The sequence below is a fragment of the Tinamus guttatus genome, unplaced genomic scaffold (assembly GCF_059628265.1).
Source record: "Tinamus guttatus ecotype Peru unplaced genomic scaffold, ASM5962826v1 Tinamus_guttatus_pri_ptg000263l, whole genome shotgun sequence".
NCBI classification, from domain to species: domain Eukaryota; kingdom Metazoa; phylum Chordata; class Aves; order Tinamiformes; family Tinamidae; genus Tinamus; species Tinamus guttatus.
Window position 1 is genome coordinate 974,034 of NW_028288797.1, and position 21,737 is coordinate 995,770.

The 21,737-nt window shown below is 35.4% G+C and overlaps 1 protein-coding gene across 1 annotated transcript in view; it reads left to right on the top strand.

Annotated features, from left to right (window-relative positions):
• NBAS (NBAS subunit of NRZ tethering complex) overlaps nucleotides 1-21,737 on the top strand; it is a 146,639-nt gene that overhangs the window by 37,255 nt on the left and 87,647 nt on the right. The window contains exons 22-32 of the mRNA XM_088527201.1: nucleotides 833-916; nucleotides 1,502-1,655; nucleotides 1,950-2,135; nucleotides 3,090-3,263; nucleotides 4,505-4,638; nucleotides 5,408-5,470; nucleotides 6,045-6,167; nucleotides 7,664-7,766; nucleotides 9,248-9,471; nucleotides 12,399-12,511; nucleotides 15,571-15,684. Coding sequence (XP_088383327.1) covers nucleotides 833-916; nucleotides 1,502-1,655; nucleotides 1,950-2,135; nucleotides 3,090-3,263; nucleotides 4,505-4,638; nucleotides 5,408-5,470; nucleotides 6,045-6,167; nucleotides 7,664-7,766; nucleotides 9,248-9,471; nucleotides 12,399-12,511; nucleotides 15,571-15,684 — 1,472 coding nt within the window. The remainder of the gene's footprint in view (nucleotides 1-832; nucleotides 917-1,501; nucleotides 1,656-1,949; nucleotides 2,136-3,089; nucleotides 3,264-4,504; nucleotides 4,639-5,407; nucleotides 5,471-6,044; nucleotides 6,168-7,663; nucleotides 7,767-9,247; nucleotides 9,472-12,398; nucleotides 12,512-15,570; nucleotides 15,685-21,737) is intronic.

Sequence of the window (21,737 nt, forward strand, 5' to 3'; positions counted from 1 at the left end):
GCTGAAACTCTGATGTCTTGACTTTGTACGTGATCTGTTTCTTGGTTCTGTGATTTGTGGAAAAACATGGTCCCCCTCTTCCCCCTCAGTTCATGTTCAGCTTAGCTTGACAGGATTTTCTGGGGTTTCATGCTACTTAAACGAGCAGCTGCCAAGAGTAAACCATGACTAATCGTTCTAGTAATAACTCCTGTTGTTCTTAACCTGTGCCCTAAACAGACTTTTGCCTCAAACCCGGTGTTTAGAATATGGCTCACTGTGGGTGTTTGTAGTCAGAAAACCGTGCCAGACTTAATTGAGAAGATCAGTCTAGCTGGGCATGTCTCGATTCAGCTCACTACAAGGATTTGTGCTCAGATTTGAAGGATTCTAAGCTGTGAAAACCCAAGGTTGTTATTACAAATTTCAATCTTCTGTGATAGTATATGAAGTCAGAATCCTTCTTACTGTGAAGTAGTAATGATTTTAACAGCATGTTTTCATGCTCGCTCTTTTTAAAAAATTTTTTTTTTGTATGCTCAATAAGAATTTTTTACTAAACCTTCAGTGGAACTTAAATGGCATAGATTGTGTGGTTGTATACACAGCCACATCCACATGTGGTTGTGCACATGTGTACACATACATATGACAGATACTATAACTCTATCTGTACCCGTGTGGCTGCGTTTAGAAAGTGATACGTCTTCAGGAATTGATCTTCTAAATATATGATGTTCTTGCCTATAAGTTTACTCAGATAGTTGCATATATCCTGTGTTCTGTTAATTGAATGCCCTTCCATTTTGTTTCCAAATTTCTTGTGTAAAACTTCTGTTTTCTTTTACACCAGTTACAGGCAGGGGACATTAAAGATTCTTCCTTGGAATGAGCAGAAACATCGTGAAGAAGACTGGTGTGAAAAAGCAGAATGCAAGTAAGTATATGGATAAAAGCAAAACGGTTTGTGTATTTTTTGCATAGTTTCCATACTAATTCTTAAAATCTGGGAAATCTTGGAGTTCAGGGACTCGGTAAGCTTTGTTCCAATTTTTGTGTATGCTAGCTTGGATTTTAGCTTTGTTAATAACACTGGGTGAGCAAACACTCTTTTCATTTTACTAAATTATGTTCAGTGTGATTGTACAATGAGAAGCTGATCCATATGCAAGTGAGCAGAGGGGAGATTACTTTAGGAAATGCTAATTTTTTCCTGTTGCTTGCGAACCTTAACCTTATAATTATGGATGACATTAATGCTTCTCATTGCATGAGAAATAGAATTCAGAGTCTGGGCATATAGTCTGATTAGTTACTTGGCTGACAGAAAGAAACACTTGCTGTGATTGGTAGTTGAATCTGTTCAAAGTATTGATGCAATAGGGGATTGATGTGGTTGATATGTATCTTTCTTCAGAAAGATCATTTCTTTAGAATGATCAGAGCTTTCAAAAAACAGGCTGTGTAAACATGTACTATATGTGTGTGTTTGCTTTTTTGTCTCTTTTTTTTTTTTTTTTAGGGTGGTTGTTGAACCAACTCTTCAAGATGAAGGCGAATTTCTGTATGAAATGCAACCTGAATTACTGAAGTATAGGACTATAGAGCTTTCAGTAAATCTGGTTACTGACTGGTACCTGAACAGGGCACAAGAAATTGAAAATTATGCTATGCAGGTGAGAACAGTAGTGAAGAACTGGTGATGACTGCCTTAAGCTAATCAACTCTCTTCAGTAGTACCTTATGTTAATGGCTATTAGCAGCATTGGTAGTGAGCACTTGACACTATTTTGTATGACACTTTTATATGCCATTCAAGCTTTGTTGTTACAGGACCAATTTTTCACACTACCCATGTTTAAAAAGCAAAAACAAGTCCTCCCCTTCTCATCAATCTGTACCTGTCTGCAAATCCGGGTACTTTTTGCAAAACAACTGTACAGCAGCATGTTTGTTTTTATTTTTTTCAGGTGGATTGTGCTCTGTCCCTTGTTCGTCTTGGCATGGAGAGGAATATTCCCGGTCTGCAGGTGCTTTGTGATAATCTGATTACTCTCGAGACAGTAGTCTATGAGACTGAAGGTGATCGAACCTTAACTTTGAAGGAACTAGTAGAGATGAAGGACATTGAAAAACTGAGACTACTGATGAAGAATGTAAGTATTTTGAACACATCACAAAGTAGGGCCTGATTCTAATAATTCAGGTTATTGTAGATCCCTTTTATCTGTAACTACACTGTTAGTTTGCATTTTTCTGGTAAATATTCTTGAATTCAACAATCTCAGATGATTTCTCTGTTTTCTTAAAAACCTATTTCTTAATTCTAGGCACGGGGCTGAAACATTCAGTAATGTGAAAGCTGTAAATTACTTTTGCATCCATCCTTTCTGGAGGATCTTCAGTATATGTGTTGCTAATGTGCAGCTACAATATTGAATGTTTTTCTTGGATTTTTTTGATGTTTAATGAAAATGGTGGCAAAAAATACTTGCCTTTGTGGGATATGTGTGTGTTTAACCTTTTCTGTGTTAAGTCTGTACATGGCATTTCAAAACAGAAAAACCTGTGCCTTTTTTGAATAAGTTGGAAGATATCTAGAGATAAAACAGGGCTTTGAAATTCAGATGAAAATGAAATTCAATTTGGAGTTCGTGTAAGCTACAGAAGAACGTATCCTTGAAGCTCTTAGAATCTTTAGAATTTTACTGCTATTTGTAACCACTTACCTTTTGTTTTCCTGTCTTGTATTCTTGTTTACTGAAATATTAAAAGTAGTATTACTCTATCATGGGTGCAGACTCACCTTTTACTCCTTTCAAAATTGCATGAGGAAGAGAACTTGGTGTTCTTGTAATGGTCTTTTTTCCTGTACTGCTTGGTCTTCCCAAGCCTTTCAGTAGCAGCAAGAATATGAATTGCTTCTGTAGCTCATATCATAGTGATCTATGCAGTAGTGAAAGTTCAGGTTTCTGCTCTTGGTTGTTATTTATGAAAAATGATGCTGAACTTAAATTGATCAAAACTTTTCCTGTTCTTTATTATTATTTTGAAAAAGGAACCTGAATTTGTTCACTATTTTTTCCGTGACTCCCTCTGTCTCATTCCAGTCCTCCAATGAAAAATATGTGAAAAATGTTTATCAATGGATGATCCCATTTCTCCACCGCTGTGAAAATCGGTCCCCAGGTCTGGCAAATTCCCTTTTTAAAGAATATTTAGTGACTTTAGCAAAGGATGACCTGACTCTACCCCTGAAGATATTTCAGAATTCAAAACCTTCTGTAAGTAAAGAACTCTGATGATTCTATGGATTTTCCTTGAAAATTTTGTGCTGAAGAGGTTAATTCATAAATAAGGCTGTTTTTCTTCTAAATCAGATTCTTTCTGAATTCTTTCCCTTCCTTTTGGACTGTATATTTGTCATGTTTATAGAAAGTGTTAATTAAACGTATTAAAGCATGAATTATGAAACAACTCATCTGTCCTTGATGGGATGGTCAACCTAATGTAATTATGATCTTGACCTAGTATAGCATACAATTAATCTGAGAACTATTCTTGATTCTGTTTTAAGGTGATGTGTTTAAAATAAATTTCTGGCAAAGGGGCTTTTAGAAAAGGGATGAGTGATGGTTTTGTGATTTCACACAAAAAAGTTGTTTGAAGAAACAATTGAAAATAATGTTTCATTTCAAATTATTTTCATTTGATTTTAAATTATTTTCATTATTCAAAATGACATTTAATTTTCTCTCAATTGTCTCTTAATTACTCAAAAGTAATTTCCCTGTCTTTGCATCTTTTCCTTTTGTTAGCATAATAAGAGAGGGGAAGAAAAAAAACACACAAAGCAAACAACACCCAACAGTAAAAAGCAACCAAATCATCGCCATTATTCTAGAGTTACGTAGTTCTAGAACAATGAAGAAAATTACATGCAAATATTGCCCTCCCCAAACCTTACTTGAAATCAAGTATCTTGATCTATGAGTTATCTGCTTGGGTCAATGTAAATGATAGCGAAAGAGAATGCTTTTGAAAGTACCAGGTTTATTTCAGATGTGTGATTTTTAGCCTTATGAATATTTCATGCTTTTTCTACAACTCCAAATCATTCAAAGATTGATCATTGGTTTACATGCTATTGAAGGTTGTAAATGGATCAAATAGTACAGTTATCTATTGATATCTATATGGAGACAGATAGATATAAAAATACTGTTGTACAAATTAAATCTGACCAATTTTAATAGTAGTCTGTCTTCCTCTGCACCCCCTGCCATATTCAAGCAGGATAAAATTGACTACGTGGTCTTTCAGGTGTCCACAATGTAGGGAAGTAGCTTAGTTGTGTTTCAGGCTTTATAACTTTAACGGTGACTTTACTGAAATTGTTAGGAGGAGACCTTGTAATTAGAACCAGAAGATATATGCACATACCCAGTAATTTGAGGAGACACTCACCTGTTTGACTGGAAAAGGGAAACAGAAATATTATATGGCTGCTTTCTTTTCTTGTTAGTGTCAGCAAAAAATTATTCATGATCAAGACCAGCTTATGATTACAGCACTTGAATGTATTTTTAGTTGTGAAAGAGATGACCAGCTCTCCCTCTGTTATGATATTTTGGAATGCCTTCCACAAAGAGGATATGGGTAAGAAGTGTCTAATAGTTATTTTAAATACTTTAGGTATGTTTGATATAGTTCCACAGTAGTGCTTTAAGAATACTTGATAATATTATGTCAGCCCTTGCTCTGCTTTTGAAGGCAAGTAGTGTTATTAAATAATCATTGTCATTAAAAAAATATTTAATGTTGAATATTCTGTTCCAATCTGAACTGCAGTCTGAGTTTCTCTACCAAATAATGTGTCCAATGTGTATCAAATTGTTTAAATTAGTAGTACAGACCAAACCTGTATTAGTTTCCTTGCTTTTTATATCCTTGTGAATTGAAACCAAATATTAGTATTTGTACATGACAAATGATCTTGTTACAGTTGATAGTGTCTTAAGGTAGTAAACAGCAATAAGGCTGTGTGGGAGAGGTTTTAATGTAGAAAGCCTGTACAAAGGAAGAATAATTATAGAAAAAATGAAAGCATAAACAAAAAGAGATGATGTAATCTAAAAAGAGGAGATATAATCTAGTTCCCCAAAATCTTATACGTGTAGAAAGGAGAGATCCTGAGAAAAGTCTTTAGGGCGGAAGAGTCTGCTCTTGAAGAGGCTTCGTCTCTGTTTTAACTGTACATCCAGCAAGAAGCTGACAGTAAGAACTTGAATTGTTTGATCTCACAAGATCAATTGATCCTTTACAAAAGAAAAGGAATGTTTCAAACTTACCAGTACTTCTTTCTATCAGAGAAGTGCAGAAAGTGTGATTCTCTATTTTATTTATTTATTTTAAATTGTCTTTGCAGGCCTGCAGCAGATAAAATTAACACTCTTCATGATGAAGTAGATGAACTGAAACGCATCCTTAGGTATTTAATTTTACCAAAATAAGTTGTACATTCTTACAGAAATCACTGGGCATGTCCAGAAATGTTGACAAGAAAACAGCAGGGGTGTTTGTCTTGTATTGTGCTGTTGGCATGGTAATCTTCAAGTTTTTGTGTTCAGATCTTAATTATTATGGATGCTTTCTGTCTATTTGAATGTTACAAAAGTATACACACAAATATTGGAATATTATCTTTCGTGGAGAGTGAGCTGGGAAGTAACACTCAAAATATGTAGGACTTCTGTAATCTTGATGGACTGTAATGCTTTCAATGGCCTGAAAAGAAACGCTGTGAATATATTTATATATATATATATATATATATATATATATATATATCAATTTATTTATGTTATTTAGTTATGTTAACTCCACAGAATTTTAAAGTGCTTCATTAAATAATGTTACTTTGGGTAATCCTTTCTGTTACAGACTTTATGTAGAGATACTTCTTTGTGTTAGGGTGCATTGTGTTTTACAGCTTTAAGGCTACTGCAGCAGAGGTAGTTGTACAATTGTGCAGAATTCAAAAATTTTTTACTGTTCACTTACAGTGTGTCGGAGCTTTTGCAGAAACATGAACTTCAGAAACCTGTTTCATTTGTGAAAAACACCAAGGACAACCTGGAGGAGGCACGGAAGCTGATGATTAGGCTGACGAGGCACACAGGTCGCAAGTTAGTATTCAAAAGAGAATTGGGGATGAGAGGGGGAAAGGAGGGTCAGGTAACAGCGCTCGCCGTCAGAGAGCATTCCTCTGTTGTGTTGCAATAGAGAACTGTTGTGTTCAGACTCAACACTCCGTCCATAAAACACATAAAATACAAGATTAATACTCTTAATGTTCCGCCTGCATTCTCCAGATATCAAAGATATTGCAAAGAGTTTGAAGCAGTTTGTGCTTACATAAGTTCAACAAGCCTGGAAGGCATATTGACTATAGCCTGCTTTATGATGAATAATAATTAACATATAGTAAGTGTGTCCTTTAAAATGTATTTATTTTTATGGGAAATGTAGAATTGGTAAAAGAATGCTTTTGTATGTTTTCTTAGAAGCAGTTGCAGAAGAGTAATTTAATGGTTCAGTTTACTGATGCTACCTCTTCTATTACTGATATATGTATTTTTCATTTTCCTTTATCATAAAGACACCTTTTAATTTGACTTCTAAATGTAGATGAATTATTATGCAGCTTCTGAAATGAGCAGATTAAGAAATATTTGAATCATGGGAAAGAGCAGCCCTTGCGATGGTGTATTGTTTGTTTATGTTTCTTTTTTTTGGTTAAAATGCAGACAATATTTCATCAGTGGTGCAAGGGTAGTGCTTATCTGGTCTGCTGAAAGCTTTTTGAGACTTCTAAACATTTTGTTTGAAAGACAAAGTCAATGTCTAAGAGTCTGTGTTTGTAGAGCTCCTTTGCAAGATGGAAGCTAATAGTGAGAAATACTCGCCATGTGAGAAAATCATTGTCAGTTGGACTAGTTTGCATATATAAAATGTGTTTTTTTTTTTTTTTTTTTTTTTTTTTCCCTCCACTGTGTAATGCTCTGTCAAAACAATGCCTAAATAAACATCCCTAGCCTTTTTATTTGTGTAAGTTTTGTTAATGGCACATGAACTTCAATAGGACACTTCATGGTTTAAGATGCTGTGGTTCCAGGTGAAGGATCTGAATCCTGTTGTTTCAGGAACAAAATAATTTGCTACTCTATTCTACTGTGTTTGTAGGCAATTGGTTAGTCTTTTGTGATTGCCTATATTAAATGCGCTCAAATGATTCTAAGTGACTGTCACAAATTCGTTTTTACCCAGTTATTGGATCACCATGAAGGCAACACTTCCAACTTTCTGAAGTAATTAAAATCTTTCATGAACCTTTGAACTAGTGGAAGATTGTGATTAAATGTGCTTAAATCTTTATCTCATTCCACAGAAAACAAACAAATTGAAGTGTTTCACTCATGTCAAACAAAAATTTATCCTGCAGGCACTGTTTTGATGTTGCAACAGAAGCATTCTGTCTTTATACCACTTTTACTTAAAAGTCCAATTACAGATTGAAATAGCTTTCAAGAAAACTGATTTTTTTTTGGATGACAAATGGTAGTATTATCAGCCTTTCTTTAAAATTGTTGAAGATAATATTTAATTTAAAAAATGTTCACAGGCAACCATCAGTCAGTGAGACACACTGGAAAGAATTGCTTCAGGATATGCTGGACATGCAGCAGAAAGTATATACATGCTTACATGCAGATACTTGCTATGAGGTGAGTTTTTTGGGCTCTCCATTGATTTATGTTCCAATTAAGTTACAAATTCTCATTTCATATTATTGCTTACAAATGGAAATACACACTCAAGTGTTATATTACTCACTGATTGCCTGTTTGGCTCATTTATGGTGTTTACAGTCAAAGCAGAAACTTACTTACATTCTTACTTCAGTATACTGTAGTTTATTGCAAAATTAGTACTATACCCTCTATAGTCTGTATAGGATCTTGGCATCCTTTAAAAGCTTAATAATGTAAGGCTTCTTCATTACAACTTACAGATTTAGTTTGCTATGGCGGCCAGGTTCATTAGCTCTTGGGAGAATTATTGAAAGCAAATTAGAAAAAAAAAACTTAAGAGAAAAAGCAATTGGGATTCCGGCAATAAATAAAAAATGTCACTTTGTAGCTGTACAATTTGAAGTTGCACAAAGGAATCTACAATATGTTTCATGTTTCTGGTTTTGTGACAGTATACTTGGAAATTGGTTTAAACTGAAGTGCATCGTTTTAATGTGCTAGAGCATTCTGAAATCGAAACTTGTGTGATCGTTGCTGTGATCTTAATATAAAGTAGTTGTACTAATATTAAATTATTTTCATTATTTATGAATAAATGATAAGTTTAAGCTATGAGCCTCTTAAAAAATAAATAAAAGGCAAAACAAATGGTTTTATAATATTGCCTCTTACAAAGTGGTAATTGGTCCAAATAGTTATGTTTTTAAGCAACATAGATCTGTGATCCTTCAGTGCTCTAAAGCTAAGCATAAGACGGTTTGGAGAGGTGGTTCTTAGCTAGGAAATTGGAAATTAGAAACCTTTGACAAAGGTCACATTCTTACACCTGCTGTATATTTTCTGAAATGTTTTAATCTTATGTGTTGCTAAGTTAAGACTATACTGATGCCTGGTTCTGCAACATGTATGATATATATTTTTTGAAAGATATTCAGACAATTTTGAATTTCTTAAGGTTTTTGACCTACAATTAATTGTTTCATGCAGCAGCAGTATATTAATATACATTCTGTGAAGATAGTCTTGATAAAACCTTAAAGCTTATTATATGTGATCATTCCAAAATATTCTTCAAGAACTGAGATTCTGTCCTTTTATAATTTATTTATTTATTTTTAAGATCTTAGTCCTGAAATGTCTTCTAATGTTCTTGTATGCATTTTGATAGTTCAGAATTCAGGTATAAATTATATCTGATTGCCAGTTTTTGTTACAACAATGAAATTTGTATTTTTTTTCTCTGCATGAAGTAGAAATAACTTGTCACTCGTTCATTTTAGTTTTACTTTTTAAAAAAAAATAAAAACAAAACCAAAAAAACTCCCTAAGTTATTTTCTACTTTGTCTGAATACATTCTTATAACTTTTATTCAAAGGGAATGGTTCTGCAGAATGCAAACATGCTTTCTTGAAGTTCTTGCTGCAAATGATGAAATTACTGTTCTGTCTTTTAGATATTCACGGAAAGTCTTTTGTGCTCAAGCAGTCTGGATAATATCCACTTGGCTGGACAAATGATGCACTGCAGTGTTTCCTCAGTGGACCCGCTAACTACCTCCAAAGGGAAGCCACAGTATAGAGTCAGCTATGAGAAAAGTATCCAGCTAGTTTTGGCTGCTGGCAGAGAATATTTCAATTCTTCCACCAGCTTGACAGATAGCTGCATGGATTTGGCCAGGTATGTTCACAGTTACCATTCATGTCAATACACACTGCTTTTTTTAATTGAAACTTGAACTTTGCTCTTCCTGTAAAAAGGTGGTGGATTTTGCATGGACATGGGTTTTTTTATTGTAAAATAATATGGTAAATGGAAACAATATCCTTGGCCATTGCTGTCTGTCATTGCTGGAATGATTTATAACAGATTCAGATTGAAGAAAAGTGTAAGTCTTTCTCCGGACATAAGAATTTCTTGTGTGTGTGTGCTGTTTGAACCTTTCCCAGGTTCTGGCATTCAGCTGTTATTGTGTATTGCTAGTACCAACAGAGAATAGCATATTGATTATTGATTCATTTCTTTCCTTACACTGGTCTTCAGGTTGTGTTAATTCATTCGAGAACATTCTCCTTTGCTATGCTAAGGAATAACCCAAATTCTTCTCCTGAAGGAGACTCGGGCATAGAGCATCTCCATATAAAGAGTCTGCAATACATGGAGGTTTACATGTAGAAGTTGCAGTATGAGTAGTCATTCCTGTGTAAGCTTAAATATAGATGTATTCTCTTTCCTCCAAATTGTTTTTCCATGTCCCACAAGACACTTAAAAACAAGCCCAAAAAGAAGAAGAGAGTACCTTAACAATTTATTACAAGACATAGATTAATTAGCCTGTAGTAGTGTATACTTGTATACTACAATGTACACATGGAGGTATACAAAATTTTTTCTTCTGAGATCTTTGGGAAACCAAGTTTTGTCTGAGTGAAGGAGTATAGTCAAAATATTTGTAATCAATTACCCTTTTTCAAAGTAAGAAGTTTTCTTCTAGTAAAACAGTACAATGCATTATGGACTGACAAATCATCTGTTTCCTATTAGGAAACAGGGGGTTAGGGTTAAAAAGTTTCTATTGCTTACAAGAAAAAGCTTGGGTACATGTATATGTCATCTGTAGCTGAATTAAAATGAAATTTAAAAAGTGACTGAAAACATTTATTTATCTTTTTAGTTTCTCTAACCTGTACCACCTTTTCTCTTTTTCTCCCCTTCCTTCCTCCATTGCAAACATTTTTTGGGGATGTGCGTTTTGATAAATAAAATTATTGCCTTCTATCAAAGTTGGAAAACATTCATATTTACAGTGTTAGTTATATTATGTAAGCTGTATTTCTACCTTCTTATGGAAAACACTGTTGAATATCATTGCTGCTGATAGGCTCTGTAGGGATGTGTCTGTGTTCACAGGTCTAAGTGGCTCAGGAGTCACTAACTAGAAGTATTTGTGTATGGGCATACATGTGTGTGTGTATATATATATAAAATAAACGCACTCTGGGAACGCAGCGAAGCAGGTGCATACACTGCTTGAATGTTCAGATTACAATGAGACAATTTCAATTTATGCACGTATTTACCATGGTTAAAGCCTCCTTATTAGCTACTTATTTGTAGCAGGAGAGGATACGGTGATGATGGGATTTGCTGTCTGTGCAGGAGAGAAACCCTTGTGTGGGCTAGGGCAGGAGCTGGAGGGCTTGGCTGGCCTACACTCGTGAATAGCTGAATTGGGAACAGTAGGAACAAAATGCGTTTATATTTGGAACAGATGTTTTGCCCAGTCACTTGCTGTTGCAAGCAGCTATGTGATATAATCCTTCTGGAAAAATTGACCAACTGTCATCATAAAATTAGGATATACCCACAAATGTTAGTTTTGCACAAAACCCATTGAAAGATTTTTCTATATTGGAATACAAAGTATCATAATTTCAATATTTCATAATTGTCCTGTGATCAACTTTTATTGTATGGTATTATGAGGAAATTTCAAAATATGTATTTTATAGCTGAAAATATTGCTGTGAGTGTGTGATCATGTGTTTCTGTTCTCTAGTGTGATATTTGGATCCTTCTTAAACTTTTCTTTAAACACCGTTTCACAATGACCTATCTGATATCTCCGAATCATTATTGGTACATGGAAAGTAACCTTCCTGAATTCCCTTTTAGCCATAACCGGTTTTCACCTTATCTCTAGTCAGTTTGGTTTTGTTCTTGTTTCCACATTCCATTCCCGTTCCTTCCACTCTACTTAGCCCTCAGCAGTTTGTTAGGGATCCTCAAAAAAGGCACTGTTGAGATGGGAGTACAGCAAACCATCTCCTTTGGACTCTGAGGTAAACACCTCTGTTGATTAACTAAGGTGCAGAGGTAAATTTGACAAATTGCACAGATAAAATCATTTTCTTTTTGTGCATGATGCAGTAAGCCATTTTACATGCAGTAAACCTTTGAAAGTGAGTTTGCATGTGTATTTCTTGTTAAATATGTATTAGTAAAACAACATATGAACATATTGTACCATGGTGAAAGTTTTACTGTAAAAATGCATACCTTGAAATAAATTACATAGAAATCTATTTCTTTTTGAAACAATTTTATTTTGTGTTGTATCAGTTTTATTTACATTTGTTGAATGCAGTTGGCAATACTGGAACTTCTGACAAACAATCTTGCATTTTCGCTCAACTTTATACAGACTTTTTCTCTTTTGCTATTAGTAAATGGCAGCACCAAAGACTAGCACTGGTAAAGACAAATGTTTCCTGAAGTAATTATATGTTTAGATAGAGAAGTCTAAAATGTCTTTCTTTCATGAAATTTTATGCAACTCTAATTTCAGAGGAGTTAGACACTATTCTTATTACCATCCAGTGAAAAAATTTATTACTATCCAAGAATAGGATTTGATTAAAATGCTTAAACAACTTACAGGATTATTCTGTAAAACACCTATGATTTATGTCACAGTACCAGGTGAGTATTTTGACAGTTGGTACAGATTGACAGAACCCTTTTTCATTAATAAAGGAAGGAGTAGACTTTATTTTCCTACTTTTTTTTTTTTTTTTAACTAAAAACTTATTTCATTCTTGCTTTAGGTGCTGTCTAGAACTAATTGTTGACTGTCCAAGTGCTATTCAAGAGGAGCTAGATCTTATTCGTGCTCTTGGTTATCTTGAAGAATTTGGTGTGAAAATACTACCATTACAAGGTACTTGATACTCCTCTTTATGTGATTACTTGAATCACATGCGTAAATATGCTTGGCAAAGTTTATTATTTAAAACTGTAGTTATATAATTCAGTCCAACCAAATATACTTAACTTAGGTCCGTAATACAGTCAATAGTATCTTGTGCAGTTAAACTAAGGGTCCATCACTCCCATCCTCCACCTCTCCCTCCAAGCCCATGGCAGGCGCAGACCTTAGGATTATTTCAGTATCTTCAGATGTTTTTCAGATGATGCAAGTTAGGAGAGATGTCTGCAAACAGAATCTGCTCTTGGACTTATTTTTCAGTAGGACTTTTTAGAAAATTAAAAGTCATAGAATCATAGAATGCTTAAGGTTGGAAGGGACCTCTAGAGGTCATCTAGTCCAACCTGCCTGCACACGCAGGGTCACCTAGAGCACATGGCACAGGGTGGCATCCAAGCGGGTTTTGAAGATCTCCAGAGAAGGAGACTCCACAACCTCTCTGGGCAGCCTGTTCCAGTGCTCTGTCACCCTCACTGTTAAAAATTTTTCCTTAAGTTCATGCGGAACTTTTGGTGCTTCAGTTTGTGGCCATTCCCTCTAGTTCTGTCAGTGGCCACCACTGAAAAGGGGCCAGCAGCATCCTCCTCACTGCCTCCCTTGAGGTACTTATAGACACTGATCAGGTTCCCTCTCAGCCTTCTCCAGGCTGAACAGGCCCAGCTCCCTCAGCCTCTCCTCATAGGGCAGAGGTTCCAGGCCCATTCGCCAGGATCTTTCAAAGATGATGGAGAGCGGCTTAGCTATGGCATCCGCCAGCTCCCACAGAACTCTGGGGTGCATCCCATCAGGGCCCATGGTTTGTGGGTATCGAGTTTCCTTAGGTGCTCTCTGACCCAATCTTCCTCTACCCAGGGCAAGTCTGCCTCTCTCCAGGCTTCTCTTGTCCCTAGGGCCTGGGGCTCTAAAGGGCTGCCCTTGGTAAACACCGAAGCAAAGAAGGCATTGAGCAACTCTGCTTTTTCTGTGTTATTCGTAACTAGGGCGCCCATCCCATTCACCAGGGGACCCACGTTTTCCCTGATCTTCCTTTTGCTGTTAATATATTTGAAGAAGTTTTTCTTGTTATTTTTAACGTCCCTTGCCAGATTGCCTCACAAATGTGCCTTAGCTTTCCTTGTCACATCTCTGCATTCCCTGGCTACATTCCTGTATTTCTCCCATGGGGCCTGTCCTTTTTTCCGCATTCTGTATACCGCCACCTTCTGCTTGAGCAGTCAGTATCCTGAAGCTCTTGGTGACTTCATCAGAAACAATTAATTACCTTTAGTTTTATCTTTAATTTAAGAAATAGTTCACACTTACTCACATGCCTTTGAGCTGTAAAATAGTACATGGAAAAGAATTATTTTATATGTAGGTATTCTTCATGTCTTCATTGGGGCATTTCATTTTTAAATGTATTCCTATATAACAAAAGGACAATACAAGCACATATTTGAAATATAGATCTATTGGAGGTTTCCTTTAATTTAAAGTTATTTTGTAGCTCAAATTCCAGTGGTGTGGAAAATTGTTGGGAAAATATTTGAAGGAAAAGGTGGTTATAGACATGGAGATAAAAAAGCATAAGAGAGTAAAATGTGATATGTTTTATTAATAATAGGCTGTGCAACCTATTTTCTAGGTGAAAGCAATAGTTTTCAATAAACTAAATGTACAGTATTCTTATGTGGGCAGCTATGAGAAACAGGATGAAAATTCGGTATTATGGAAAGCGTTCCAAGAAGACTGCCAGAAAAGAGCCCTAAGACAAGGTGGAAGGGAGAAACATCAGGCTAGGAGGTGGTCGTTGTAGACCTGAGAGTTGGCTTTTGTAATGCTGAGCATTAATGGCACTGAATGTTTTTGGATTAAGTATTAAGTGTGTGCTGATGAAATTTGCTGATAACAGGATTTAATATCTGTCTCTGTGCTGAGATCTTATTTATTTATTTTTAAGACTGGAAGACTTCTCAAATTTTACTACTTTTTTTTCTGCTTGTGTCATCCCATCTCATAATTTGCACATCTTATCTTCCATTCTTTCTTTTCTCTTTGTGTTTTTTACTGCTTAATGACAAAGTAAGCAAAATTGCCAAGGTTTGTATTTTCAAAAGAGCTAGGAAAAGAACAGAGTGTTTTTATTATTATTATTACTTGTAAATTCATTTTAATGCATTTGCACTTTCCAGAAGTTTGAGTTTGGTTTGAGTTGTTTTTGAATGCTTTCCAAGTTGTTTATTTTGTTAGTATTGTTAGTCTTTTACCCTTCAATGTGCTGTAACATCCTGCTGTGATAAAAAGTCTTAAGCACATTTATAAAGCTCTACCTTTGGAGAACAGCTCCAAAGTTCTTATTTATTTAAGACGTTTTAATTTAAGATGCTTCTGTAATGTGTACAAATACCTCTTCTCCATTTATCTGTCCTACTTCCAATTTGTTAATGGAGTTTCTGTTAATTGAGTGTTTCTTTACTTCCCCCTTTGCCCCTTCTTGTTTATTATTATTATTTGTTGGTCTAATAACTTCTAGTTCAGACACAGTGTATGAATAGGAGTGCTTTCCCTCCCTTTGCTTCTATGCGGAAGATTTGAAAGATACTGCTCTGTGTATGAAGTGAATGAGTGTATTAGAACTTGGTAATATCTGTTTTAACAGTCTTTGAGAATCTTGCAAAATGTTATTTTTCTTAAATGTCCTCTAAGGTGTAAAACCAGAATTGTTTAAAAACATTGAGTCTCCAAACCCAAAGCGAAAATAGCTTTTCCTTTAAAACATTATCCTACTTTGTCCATTCCTAACCTGACTCGCAAGTAATTTGAACTAGATATATTGTTATTTAGCATTCCAGGTTGAGATTTTTAGATTCAGTTGAGGATGTGCATGCAAGTAATTTTGAGCTTTTTTTATTTTTTTAGATGGTTGCATTGTTATATTCACAGGCATTGTTTCTATGAGTGCAAAGTTTAAAAAGAAATATGTCTAGAAGGTTCAAGTCTACAGTCTCTAACACTTATTCTTCTTTCAACAGTGCGTTTGTGTTCAGATCGACTTAGCCTCATCAAGGACTGCCTTACTCGGTCGCCAACAAACTACAAGCAGTCTGCTAAGCTCCTGGAGCTTGCAAATTTACTGAGGATTGCAGGTAAATGGTTATAAAATACTGGATTGCAGTCCGACATATATTTGTGTTATGCCCTAGGACATTTGAGTTGATCATTAGGATGTCTGTTCAAGGACATCGTTAAAAAATCCTCTGGAATAGCAATCATCAGGGAGGAATGAAATATTTTATAGGAGTGAAATATTTTGCCTGTGAAACAACTGATCTTGAAGTCAGCTTTCTAACCTTCTTTACTACATAAAATAAGAACAGCCTTGTTTAATACAGATTTTGAACAAAAACTCGTTTCAGATTTGAGTTATGGATGAGAATATTTTATGTCTCACAGTCAATCAGTATTACTGAAATCGCAGTAAATCTTTTATCCCTGTCAAATAAGGTAGTTTGATTTAATAGCTGTTCTGTTTAGAGGAAAAAAAGTCAAATATGATGCATAAATTTCAGTTATTAGACAGATTTTTGTCTATGCTTGGTGCATCTTTGTGTGCTAAAAATAATGTGTTGCGTAGCTTGAATATTCATTTGAGGAGCTGAACATCTTGAAGGATATCTCAAAGGAAGTAAAAGGGCAGTTACTGCATCGTAGCTTATACAGGAGGAGGGAGCTATCAGATGAGGTTGGTTATGATTATGAACAGAGATGCAGAAATAACTTTGACCTCCTGAGATGAGTGGGTCCTAAAGCAGCACACAGCACATCCCAGCAGATAACCTTGGTTTGCTAGAAAGCCCTGTGCTTAGCACTGCTGCTTGAAAGGTGAGAGGGGAGGTACCAAACTATGTAGATTGGCTCCAATCACTTTGTAATGTTTATTTTTCAATGATAATCTCCTGTTCTATATGAAGAACCATCACAAGAGAGTCATAACTCACTATTTAAAATTCTTGAAGTAGGAGGTATATTCATATTGATTCAAAAGGGAAGGCTGATATGCACCAGCTTCTCTCTTCCATTCCCCCAAATCAGGTTAAAATTTCTTACTTTTTCCTAATACGCCAGGTTTCTAGGCTTTCTCTTTTATGAATCTGGATGATTTTCTTTTTGGAGAGAAAATCAAAGAAGAAAATCAAAATCCAAAGTGCTCCTGTAAAGCTTGAAAGCATAAAAGTCGTGGTTTCCCCCCCAGTATTGTTATTCTCGTGCTTTATTAAAACATCAGGGCCTACAGTGCCCTGGCATGTTCCTGTGACCGTACAGCAAAACTGCTGGCTCCAATCTCCAGAGGGCAAAAGATGGGGGGCAACATGAAATAGGTAGAGAGTTTTAGGGAGTCCATGTGGAGTTCATTGATATGGTAATAGATTGCCTGTGTGCTGGCTTTATAATCGTTGTAAAACTTGGACATAATTGAAAGATTATAAAGAGAGATTCAAAGCCAAATTATGAAATAGCCTCCTGTTCTGTGGCAGTGGTGCTGGGGGGGTGTGATTGGCCATGACTTTTTAAGGAGGTAAATGATTTTCAAATTAATTACATGGAAAAAATACATATTTATTCTACAAATACTAGGCGCTCTGACTTTTCAAGGTTAACCTGAGGAGTAATGGCAGTAATTGTTTTTGTGGTAATTATGAAATTTTTGTAGTAAAAGTGTATGTCAGTGAGCAAAACACTGCTGTGACATTCGCCATTATTTCTGTTGTCTCTTACACTAAATAAATGTAAATTACTGCTGTGCGTATTTAATTGACTGCTTGAATAGGTAACCTTACACTGAATTTGAAGTTATGTATGATTTACATAGAGTAATTCTCGCTTTAAAAATAGGGTATTAGGTGGAATGCTGGCATAGCCTTAATGATGAATGAAATGAAAATACTCATCCGTAAGTGAAGTTTGTCTTGCAATAAATAGATATTACAATTTAATAGATATTTTTAAAAAAGTTTTGAAAGCAAGATATTTATAAAAAGAATTTATGCAATTTATGTGTCTGTCAACTCATAATTTTAGTTTTGTTGACTTGCAATTTCATATGATGAAGATTTTTTTAAAAAAAATTTAATTAATTTATTTAGAACTTGCTAGCCATAAAGAGGATAACAAAAGTTAATGCTATCCCACAGATTATATTTTATTGCCAAAAGGACAGCTCTTAATTTGATTTAAGAATTGTAAATTAATATATTTTATTTTAAGATATTAAAAATAAAACCTTACTTGCCAACATAAAACAACTAGTTTTGGTTAACTGTTTTATAACTATTGGGAAAGGGCGACTTATTATACAGCTTATTATCATAATGGGAATGGTGCTATGGAGATATATTGGGATGACTTCGGATGTCAATGAAGAGCTTAGGGGCTGAATGTTTCAAGGACCAGCTTGATGATGAGTTGCTTAAAAATATGTTGCTGGAAGGAAGTTGTCTGTGGTCCCTAATTGCATTTCAGTACCTAAACAGTTACTCTGAATTGAGTCATTATTTCTGTCAAAAGTTCTAATTCTTGCCCTGTGCACAGACCTGTACTGGTTGTGTGCTCCCAAATTTGCAGCCACTTCCATCCATAATCCACCAGGTGTGTCTGCCAATGCTTTATCTACTGACCGGAGAGGTGTATCACAGCCTTCCCTCCCCTCCAACTTGACTGCAGATTTATATCTGTATATGACTATAACTATATAAATTCTACACTGGAATTATAGCAAGTTTTCAGAATTATAGCAGTTTTTTGGTGTATTCTCTTAATAAAGTTTGTAATTTTAGAGAATAGCACTGAAAGCAAGCAATAGAATTTATATTCATACTTATTTAAGGTAGAACATTAGGCAATTATATATGATCTGTGCTCCTGACTGCTGTACGATACTTGATTAACGACAGTAAAGACTTAAGCCTCATTATTTCTACCTCTCTAAGACAGGCATTCATGTGTTACCTCAATTTCACATATAAGCAATATGTTTAGCATGACGGACAGAAAAACTGAAGCAGATGAAGGAACTGGAGGTGTTCCAAGTCTCGTGATCCTTGTCTAATCCACACTCAGTTAAGAAAGTATTATTATTTTAAGTAATTATTAGCTTACAAAATGAAAGAGTAGAGAGGAGTTTAAAAAAAAAGGGGAAAAAAAAAAGAAAAGAAAAAGTCTTGGGTATTCTTTATTGTTACTGTCTTCAAAAAGGTACAGTGAACATTACACTATATTGTGTCAATTCCTGACGCATTCTAGAGATTTTCTTTTTGATTTTTCTCTTCTCTTTCCACATACTAATTTAGCTACTTTTAATATTCATAAGGTAATTTTAACAAGTTTAACCTGTGCTCAGATTTTCTGTGCTCAGATGTTAAGCCTTAGAATGGAAGAATATGGGGGATTGGGAAAGAAAACCTGGAGGATCTCTCAAATCTTGTTGAGCAGAGTAAACTTTGGAATAGAAATGCATCTCTCATGGTGAAAAGGAATAGTCCTAAGAATCTGGACACACCTCTACATGGACACACTCATGATTGTGCAAATAATGCAAGGGAGACAAAAATAATACATTCTGGTTTCTGAATGTGATTTATATGAATCTGGGTGCCAGGCAGTAACATTAGAGGTTAGTATAGATTTATGTGATAAAAAAGGGTTATTATTTAACACATACATTTATTTTTTTTCCCCTTACTGAATCCTTTTTGGTTGTGTGTCAAAATGGCAGGGGAACAATTTAGAGTTAAAAAAAAAAAAAAAAAAACTCTCACTTTTGTAAGACTTTATTAATAATCTCTTCAAAGGAGAAGCCATGAAGTTACAGCAGTGAGCGTGTATTTTTTTTTCCTTTTTTTTCTTCCCTATTTGAATGTAGGAATAAGAACATGCTGCCAACCTAGAATAGGTGGTATTTTAAGTGCCTGCACTACTGAGGCAATGAAAGCCCGGTGAAGAAAGGCTCTGGCTGTGTTTTGCAGGGGATTCACTAGTCATATTGGGGCTGACAGTCATTCTGTGCCATGAAAATATACATGAAGATTATGGTAGTTCATATGAGAGAAGAGTGGAGATAAGGTAAAAAGTATAGCATAGAATGGAAAGAGAAGGATCTGTGTATTGTATGCACTGGTGTAAAACATGCACACGCAGGTTCTACTGCAGCCAGCTCGTTTAGCCAAGAGAGACGAGGGAGAACGGATAGACTAGTGACCATATGACTTCTCCAGCACAATTAAGGAGAAAAAGAAAAAATAAAAAAGGTAGTTACTTGCTCCAAGTGTTCCTCCTCTCTCCCATCCAACTCCAGTGTTTTTACATAAGAACAAATATCAGAGATTATTTTGTCTAGTTGAAAGCTGGATTAAAAACAGTTTGGTTTGTCTTACTGCCCTTCATTTGTCTTCCAACTGGACAAATCTCCCCCCAAGTATTAACATTCTCAGTGTGGAGTGGGCATCCAGTGGTCAGTGAGAACTACAGGTGTCTTATGCAATTCAGTTTAAATGTGACTTCTGCAGATGGAAACATCTTTTTTGTCATCTTTAATTGCTAGATGAGAAATCCTCAAATTCCAGCAGGCAAACCAGCGCGTGTTGTGTTTGGCAACTCGGCGTTCTTGACTGTGACTGGTTTCCAAGAGCCGAGGGCTGCTGGCGCAGGCGCTGCTGGCAGTGAGGTGAGAGGCCGAAGAGGGAGTGATGAAGGCCAAGCCGGGCTCGCGGCTGAGCTCGTCTTGGTGTGCTGGGACTAGAGAAGCTTGGCTGAAACCTGTGATTATGGAGGTAGCTTCTCATGAGTGTCATTCTGACACAATTGGTACATCATATCTTCTGAAATCGCTTTAAAAAGAAATTCACTTTACCTATAATGCATCTGATGGATGTATAAAACAGACTTATACAGTCTATAAATATGTAATTCTGTAAAAATATAGTCTATAAATAATAGCTATATAATTTAAGAAAATATCCTTTCAAAATAGCTTTTAGAAATGTATCTGTCTAACCTTCTGAAATACTTATTTTTCAGAAGTTGTAGTAATAGAGTTTCATGAACCATTGCCTTTTTCAGATGAATGCAGCAGTAATGACTCCTTAAATATATCTTTAATAATAGAGGGAAGGACATGATCAGGAAGTTGGCATTGAATTTCTTAAAAAAAAAAAAAAAAAAAAGTCTTAATTTAGGATGGGAGAGAAGCAAGATAAGTACCTTATTTTCCTGTGTATGTTTAGTGACTTTTTGAAACAGTGTGTGGACATAAGCGTTCCTCTGAGCACTAGGCTGGACCAGCTTGTATTGAGATGTCCATTTCTATGTAAATAATAGTTTGATTCTGTTGTGCTCCTTCTAAAGTGGAAAAAGGTAAGAAATAAATTTCTGGTAAAGGAAGGGAATTGTCATATTCATAATCCCCTTCCTCTCTGGAGAATATAAAATGTGGGGAAACATTATTGGGTACTTGCATATACTTTACCCTAAAGCCATTCTGTACAACTATAACAAAAAAGCACTATACATATATTTTGCTGTCCTTATTTTTGTTTATAAACTTGCATATATTTTCACAGTAAACTGTTTGATTGAACAGAAAAAGCTTGAGGGCGGGTGAAAAATCTCTTACCTCCTGCATAGCCAGTGTTTGTGTGTCAAGTCATCTGTCATGAAACTTTAGTCAGAAGAGTTTTATCATGCCTGAAATGTGTTTTGTTTTTGGTGTTGTTTTTATTTTACTCATTTGTACTCATGTAGTTGGGAGAAGAGGCACTGTCCAGAAAATGTAGTGATCAGGATACGTGTATGATGTAAAACTCTCTCGCCTCTCTTCTCTAAATTCAGCAGAGTAGGAATTTTAATAGCTGTCTTCTACTTCTCATGAATCACTTGGTTCCATGAAGGTAGATGTTTAAATTGAGGGCTTTGTGTACTGTAACAAAACATAAATTTCCGAAGTCTTTTGCTATTACAGTTCACAGAGGGAGTGATTGGTTTTGTCAGTATTTGGATTTATATTTCCCTTAACTTTCATAGCAGTTTTGATCTATTTCTATCTTGGCCATCACATGAATGACTGTGTTTGCTTTACTTTCACACTCTGTTTTTACCGTGGACGTAATATGCTGTGTAGATTCTTTAGCTAGCTGTGAAGCCAATG